Here is a 7,926-nt window from a genome sequence, read left to right as displayed (position 1 = left end):
TCAGACCACACGCCCTTTATTCCCTAGCTCTGGCCCATTGGGAGGTGGGGCCCCAGGGGTCCCACTGAGGGGAAACTCAGATGCTGGCCATCACAGTTAGCAGGTCATGGCCGGCTCTCAACCGTGTAGATCCAGAACCCTGCAGATGTCCTCTGTTTGCAACTGAGTGGAAGGCAAGGAAGGCCATTTCAGGCCAGTCCTCCTCAATCCAGTCTGCGTGGGGCAGGGGCCCAGAGGGTCTGCTGGGGTTTGGTGGTCAGCCAGCAGGCCTGCAGCGTCTCCACAGGCGATGGGTGAGGAACGCCAGGAAGAGCAGCCCCAGCACCAAGCTGCCCGGCCACAGGGCTGCGGATGTCGTTGGGGGACCTAGAGAAGGAAGTGTCGGGAGCTCTGAACACCTCTTGGCGGGTTTGGGGGAGAAGCTTAGTAGAATCTGCTAGGGGCCTCCACATTTACTGGGTTCCCTGAAACTTTACAAAGGACTTCACGGTTTAGAATGTCTTTTGAAATGTCCAAAAGCTGCTAGACTATCCAAAGGTTTTGGAGTGAATCTTTTGAAAGGCACATAGGACCTTGTAGTTAGAAACGGGCTGTCCAGTGAGGTGACCGCCCCCCACGCCTGTGTTTGAAATACGGCATGTCTGAATGGGAAGTGAGGTCAGCGTAAAATCCACACCACGTTTTGAGGACTTAGTTTGAAAAAAGGAGAAAAGAATGTAAGATGTCTCATTTATAGTTCTGAATGTGGCTACTAGAAAATTTGAAATGACCTAAGTGGCTGTATTCTATTCTATAGGCTGTTGTAGGCTATGAAGTTTAGAGTTTACAAAGTGCTGTGAAATCTACACAGTCCCTTAGATTTACAGTCCTTGCCCTGCCAGGTAAGCGTGATCTTACATTTGGGAAGCCCACTGGACAGTTTGGGCAATTGAAGCCGGGCGGGACCATTCCTTGTCTAAGGGCTTGATGCAAGGCTTTCCTCCCTCTGAGGCTCCCCCAGCCCCCTCCCTAGCCCCCAGAACTCACAGATTTCAGGGACCAGGTAGAGGCTGGCCATCTGTCCCCCTGGGTCCAGGCGACACTGAAACCAGCCTTCAGGGTTGCACCTGGCCCACAGCACGGTCAGCCGAGCCAGGGCCCCAGCCTCCTGCCTCTCGTAGGCTTCAAGACCCCCGGGGGCCTGGGTCCAGCTCGCTGACATACCGGGGCCACAGGCTGCCTCACACAGTAGCTCCAGACCCCCTGGTGCTGGTGACTGGTGGATCTCAGGGCGACAGGGCCTGGTGGAGCTGTTCCCAGGCGGGGGCCCAGGACTCCTGGGGCTGTGGGTGGAGCTCAGCTCTGGGGTGGCCTTGGGGGAGGTCGTTACAGGGGGCTCCTGGGAGGTCAGCCTATGCAGGACTGGAAAACAGGGGGGTTGTTTTTTCTCCTGCCCCAGGCCCCTTCTCCTGCCTGCCTCTCCATTTAGACCACAGGGTTTGACCCTGTGGCCCCATCCTGGGCCACTTGGGCAAATCGAAGGGTATCCCAGTGGGTAGGAGTGGGGCCAGGGCCTGTCTTGGTCCTCTCCCCACTCTGAGTAAGCATCTGAACCTCTGCACCTCAATTTCCTCAGTGGTAAAGGGGTTGAGAGCCACCCATCCTAGGGGTGCCATGGAGAGCAATCAGAGTGTGGGCTTGGTGAGTACCGACTTTTATAAATTACAGGGCTAGTAGGTGGACAGAGGGGAGGTGCTCCCTGACAAAGTGAAGGGTGCCGGGGCTCTCTGCTCATCCCTTGTGCTGGAGATGGGAGGCTGAGCCCCAGGAGGGGTTTGTACATCTTACCAGAAAGTACCTTTCAGATCCAGTGGCCTCTCTGTGTGCTCTCCCACCACCCCTTCCCTGCACCCCGCCCCTTCCAATCGATCCCCACCCCCGGGGAGGTCCCTTGATCTACCCCCACCCCGATGACCCCAAGTGCAGTAACATGAGTTTCAGGGTGCCCTGCTGGAGAAGGGATTTGTGCTTTTTTAATGAGAGCCTGCCAGGGGCTTCATGATGTGGGCACGGCCCTTCCCACATTAGACACGTTGTTAAATTAATAATGTCTGATACGAACTGAGCACCTGCCGTGCTCTTAGCCCCAAGTTAAATGTTTTCATTTGTTCATTCATTCAGCAAGTATTTACTGCGTACCTACCACGTGCCAGGCACCATGATTTCATCTGTCCTTCCGTCCACCCATCCACTCATTCGGAATGTATCTGTTGAATACTTACTATGTGTTGGGCACTGTTTTAGCCACTGGGGACGTAGCCGTGAATAAAACATATTCCTATCTCAGCAAAGCCAACAGTAGGGGAGACAGACAATGGGAAAAAAATGAAGAGAAAATCCAGGATGCCAGATATTGATAAAAAGTGTCAAAGAATATACAATAAGAGAAGTCACATGGCTCGTGTGTGTACACATACATGTGTAAGGGACAGTAACGGTGCTTTGACCCTTCAGACAGGGCAAGAAAAGCCTCACTGGGAAGGCAACCCGAGGAAAGTGAGTGATGGAACAATGGACAGAGCTGGGGGAAGAGCATTCCCAGTGGAGGCTGGAGCATGTGTAAAGGTCCTGAGGCAGGACTGTATCTGGCCTGTTGGAGGAGCAGCTGGGAGGCTCATGTGGCTGGAGCAGGGTGATGGAGGAAGAGGGAGGAGGTGACAGCAGGTCATTCAAGGCCCCGTGGATGAAGGAGGATTGGTTGTTTGTTTGTTTTTTTTTACCCTGAGGGAGGTAGGAGCCCTGGAGGACTGTGGGCAAAGTAGGACAGGATCTCAGGGGGTCCGACACAGGGTAGGTGCTCAATAAATCTGGTGAATGACTGAATAGATGAGTAGGGAACGTCACTCTGGTGGCATTTGATAGCCCCACCTGCTGTGGGAATTGTGACCGGTCCACACCGGGACACAGCAGGTGAGGGGTGGAGCCAGGATTCCAGAAGAGCCCCCGGGCAGCACTCATCAAGGCACATAGGAGCTGGGTGACTTCACCTACTTCCTGGGGACACCGAGTGCAGGCTGTCCAGAACCCCGAAGACTCACCTGGGATGGGCTGGTGGTGGCTCAGCTCCAAGCCAGGCAGCTTCATGGTTGCCTGGCAGTGGAGGGTGGGTGGGGTGGGGGTCCCCAGGGGGGGCAACAGCCAGCGCTCTGTCACTCGGAACAGCAGGTCCTCACCTTGCTGGGGCTCCTCCTCCACATCCCGGCCCAGGGCCTGCACCCCCTCCAGTTCTCGGTCCCCCAGGAGCAGGGACAAGGAGAGGGCCTCGGGACTGACCGGCGTGACATTGTGCGCCGTGCAGGCTACCTCTCGGTCCTGCTTGGCCACCAGGGCCACTGGGGAGACAGTCAGCTGGGCTGGGAACGCTGCAGAATGGACAGAGGGTTGGGGCCAGGTGGGCTTAGCCCGTAGGTCAGCTGGGCCCTGAGGAGGAGACTTGAGGGCAGGGCCAAGGGGTGAGTGGGGGCTGCTGGTGCACAGGGTGAGGGGAAGGCCCAGCGGCCACAGCTCGTGTGTCCAGAGTGCAAGATGCTGAAGAGGAGAGCAGAGCAGAAGGGGCGGGAGTCAGGAGGGGAGGGGTGGGGGGTGAGGAGAGCAGAGCAGAAGGGGCGGGAGTCAGGTGGGGGGGGGGAGAACAGAGCAGAGCAGAAGGGGCAGGAGTCAGGAGGGGCGGGGTGGGGGATGAGGAGAGCAGAGCAGAAGGGGCGGGAGTCAGGTGGGGGGGGAGAGCAGAGCAGAAGGGGCAGGAGTCAGGAGGGGTGGGGTGGGGGGTGAGGAGAGCAGAGCAGAAGGGGGGGAGTCAGGTGGGGGGGGAGAACAGAGCAGAGCAGAAGGGGCAGGAGTCAGGAGGGGTGGGGTGGGGGGTGAGGAGAGCAGAGCAGAAGGGGCGGGAGTCAGGAGGGGTGGGGTGGGGGGTGAGGAGAGCAGAGCAGAAGGGGCGGGAGTCAGGAGGGGTGGGGTGGGGGGTGAGGAGAGCAGAGCAGAAGGGGGGGGAGTCAGGTGGGGGGGAGAACAGAGCAGAGCAGAAGGGGCAGGAGTCAGGAGGGGAGGGGTGGGGGGTGAGGAGAGCAGAGCAGAAGGGGCAGGAGTCAGGAGGGGCGGGGTGGGGGATGAGGAGAGCAGAGCAGAAGGGGCGGGAGTCAGGTGGGGGGGGAGAACAGAGCAGAGCAGAAGGGGCAGGAGTCAGGAGGGGTGGGGTGGGGGGTGAGGAGAGCAGAGCAGAAGGGGCAGGAGTCGGGAGGGGTGGGGTGGGGGTGAGGAGAGCAGAGCAGAAGGGGCGGGAGTCAGGAGGGGTGGGGTGGGGGGTGAGGAGAGCAGAGCAGAAGGGGTGGGAGTCAGGAGGGGAGGGGTGGGGGGTGAGGAGAGCAGAGCAGAAGGGGCAGGAGTCAGGTGGGGGGGGAGAACAGAGCAGAGCAGAAGGGGCAGGAGTCAGGAGGGGCGGGGTGGGGGATGAGGAGAGCAGAGCAGAAGGGGCGGGAGTCAGGAGGGGTGGGGTGGGGGGTGAGGAGAGCAGAGCAGAAGGGGCGGGAGTCAGGAGGGGTGGGGTGGGGGGTGAGGAGAGCAGAGCAGAAGGGGCAGGAGTCAGGTGGGGGGGGAGAACAGAGCAGAGCAGAAGGGGCGGGAGTCAGGAGGGGTGGGGTGGGGGGTGAGGAGAGCAGAGCAGAAGGGGCGGGAGTCAGGAGGGGTGGGGTGGGGGGTGAGGAGAGCAGAGCAGAAGGGGCGGGAGTCAGGAGGGGTGGGGTGGGGGGTGAGGAGAGCAGAGCAGAAGGGGCGGGAGTCAGGAGGGGTGGGGTGGGGGGTGAGGAGAGCAGAGCAGAAGGGGCAGGAGTCAGGTGGGGGGGGGAGAACAGAGCAGAGCAGAAGGGGCGGGAGTCAGGAGGGGTGGGGTGGGGGGTGAGGAGAGCAGAGCAGAAGGGGCGGGAGTCGGGAGGGGCACTGGGCAGGGGTGAGGAGGGCGGGGAATGGGTTGCCGAGTGACTCAGGCTGAGCTGGGGCAGTCTTTGATCGGGGTGGGGGGCGGGCTGGGCAATCTGGGAGGGCGCCCAGGAAAACGCGGTATCGGACCGAGGCAGGGCAGGGCTGCTGGGCCGCGGAAAGTGCGAGGGCGGCAGGGGGGTTTGGGAGCTCACCGAACACCAGGAGCTGCACGGTCCGCTGGAAGGTCAGGTCCCCGCAGGAGCCCACGCACACGCGCGGGCCCGCCGCCGACAGGGAGGCGTTGTGCACGGTGAGGACGCTGCGGCCTGCGTCCGACCGCACGGCGCCCAGGCTGGTGTCCAGGCCGCGCCACTGCACCGAGGGCGCCCGGTGGCCGGCGCAGGCCAGCCGGCAGGTGAACCGCCGAGACCCGCCCAAGGACACCGCCACCACCGGGTCTGGGGGCTCCACCTCCAGGGGCCCACCTGCGGGCAGAAGGCGCTCTCAGCCCTGACCCCACCCCCACCCCAGCGGCGGACCCCCTTGTCCCCGCCTTAGGGTCCTCAGCGGCCTCCCCGCCGCCCTGCTCCAGTCCTCCCTGTGCCAGCAGCCCCCCCCCCCCCCGCCCCAAACTCGTTCCCCTAACGGGGCCCCTTCCCTTGCTGACCGAGGCCTCGATGGAGGAGCCCCAGGAAGAAGGGGAGCAGGAGGCAGAGGCTCTGGTCCATGCCGGGTCCGGCTCTTTCCCCCGCCCAACAGGACTGGCTTAAATAGTGGTGACCCGGCTCCTTCCCGCCGCCCCCTCCTCCAGCGAGTCCCTGGGGGTTTCCCGAGGGGGTTTCCCGTCCTGACCCCCGACCCTGGAGGCGACGGCGGCGCTGCGAGGCAGAGGCCCGGGGCCAGAGATGGGGGGCGGGGGGACCTGACGAAGTCAGAACAGAGGGAGCGGAGCGGGAAGGTATGCGCGCACTCCAGTTTGAGAGACCGGAAGATCGGAGGCTGGAGGCCAGAGAGGGGTGGCAGTTGAGGTCAACTGAATGGAAATCAGAACCAGGCCGGGGGAGGCTGAGCGGGGGCGGGGGTGGAGAGTAGCCTCCTTACCTCCCGGAAGTGCAGAGATGGGTGGGTGGGAGGTGGCCTCCTGGCGGCTAGAGTCTCTGGGGTGGGCTCCTGGGGGGGCGGTTTCTGGGGTGCGGCCTCCCGAAAGAGGGGTCCTTCAGGGTGAGGATTTGGGGGTGGTGGGGGTCTCCTAGGGGTTATGTTCTCTGAGACGGGAGGGTCTCCTGGGGGTGATGGAGCTGAGACAGGTAGGCCGCCGCCTCTGAGCTTGTCTGCCCTCAGGCAAGACAGCTCTGGCCCTTGGGAGTCTGGGACCTCCCTGCTGTGTTCCACACGGGTCCTGAGATCCACGGGGAGGCCTGGGAAGGGACTCTGGCCAGGCTCCCCACTCACAGCTGTCATCAGTGAGTCCTGAGAAATCCGTCCACGGTTTCCTCTTGCCTCTCAGCCTGGCCTCGTTTCTTTGTCCTTTGTGGCCATGCATCACCAGCCCCCAGAGTGACACCTCTCTGCGCACGGTGACTCACACCGCCAGGCTGCCTGTGGCATAAAGGGAAGAACCCTCACCTGCCCGGAGCCTTGCAGGGCCGGGCAGCCTCAGGGCCTCGGCGTGGCGGTGCCCTCGCCCTGTGCCGCCTCTGCCCAAAGGTTGCCTCCTCAGAGTGTTTCCCAAGCAGCTTCAGTCTCCCCGGCAATGAGGTGTCGATGGGCCGCTAGCCCTGCGCCTGTGTCCTCTCAGTGTCTCAACTGCCAGAGGCAGAAACCGAGGCACAAGAGCAGGGGCTGGCAGCACAGGGGGGAAACTGAGGCGTCTGTGTGAGCTGAGTCCTGTCTTCCTTGGTCCCACCCCCCTCGAGCCTTGTGCCGGGAAAGCGGCACAGGAAGGTGGACGCCAAGGTGCGGCCCTCCCCGGGCCGGAGGTGCGGGCCTTTCTCGGGAAGCTGGGCTCTTAACCCGGGCAGGGGGCAGTGGGCCCGGTGAATGGGCCTCTTCCCAGCCCCTGACCCTGCTTCCTGCTTCCGTCCCTGCCGAGGCCTCTTGTAGGGTGTGACCCAGCTCTCTGGGCTGTGCCTCCCCACCCATCACCGGTGCTCCATGGTGCTCATTCCAAGCCCCAAACGCTCTACCTGTGTGGATGACAGACCCTCGCGCTCAAGGACACTCACAGCTCTAATCACCGCTGGTATGGGCTGATCAGATTAAGAGGGTTCTGGGCAGAGGTGAGGAGGAGCTGGAACCTGGGGTGGGGGGAGGGGAGGGGGGGAAGAGGGGGGAAGAGGGACGGGACAGGGCCTGGAGAGAGGGTCGAGGTGGACCCTGGGGAGAGGGGGCGGAACTCTGGGAGCCCAGGACCAGCACTGGAGGGGACTGAACGGCATTTCGCGCGCCTGCATCTGGTCTCATATCTGGTCTCATTGTTAGGAGACTGAGCCCATGGAGCCGCCTGGGTGGGGACTGAGGTCCTCCCCTACATCCCCCGCCCTCCCCAACCTGAGCTTCCTGCAGTGCCTGCCTGCAGATCCCCCCTCCTTCCCGGCATTGTCCCCGCCCAGGATGAAGTCCTCAGTGGCCTTGGCAGGAAACCTCCTTCCCATGGAGGGTCCCAGCCTCCCCCCACCCAAGACTTGTCATCGTGGACTCCACCTTCCCATGACAGCAGTAGTTCTCTGGGGGGGGGGGGGGGTGCTGGCTTCCTCAGAGGGTATCCAGGGGAGACCACTTGCCCAGCCCCCCAGAGATGCCCATTCTCTTCAGGGACACCCTTCCCACCGGGGCTGGGCCAGCTCCACTCATTGGTGCTACTGGTCAGTTGGGGGCTCACAGCTCTTTCTTTGACGTGGGCTGGAGCCATGAGGGCAGGGTCTTCTGGGGTCCTTCATCTAGCTCTGGTGCTGGAGGACCCCAGACGTAGGA

The 7,926-nt window shown here is 62.4% G+C and overlaps 1 protein-coding gene across 2 annotated transcripts; it reads right to left on the bottom strand.

Moving 5' to 3' along the window:
• On the bottom strand, positions 1-5,886 carry MADCAM1 (mucosal vascular addressin cell adhesion molecule 1). Of its 2 annotated transcripts, none has more exons than XM_053897682.1 (5): positions 5,621-5,886; positions 5,166-5,438; positions 3,078-3,401; positions 1,027-1,401; positions 1-366 (listed from the first exon to the last, which is right to left on the bottom strand). In XM_053897682.1, exons 1-5 carry the CDS (start codon positions 5,679-5,681, stop codon positions 257-259), a joined length of 1,143 nt encoding a protein of 380 aa, XP_053753657.1. In that variant the 5' UTR covers positions 5,682-5,886; the 3' UTR covers positions 1-256. The 2 variants fall into 2 exon arrangements, with proteins under 2 accessions (XP_053753657.1, XP_053753658.1); XM_053897683.1 differs by having other exon boundaries at positions 3,213-3,401.
• Positions 5,887-7,926: the final 2,040 nt, after the last annotated feature.

The sequence above is a fragment of the Panthera pardus genome, unplaced genomic scaffold (genome assembly GCF_024362965.1).
Source record: "Panthera pardus isolate Hobbes unplaced genomic scaffold, ASM2436296v1 HiC_scaffold_8, whole genome shotgun sequence".
Taxonomy (NCBI): Eukaryota; Metazoa; Chordata; class Mammalia; order Carnivora; family Felidae; genus Panthera; species Panthera pardus.
This window is presented reverse-complemented; position numbering and strand designations above follow the sequence as displayed.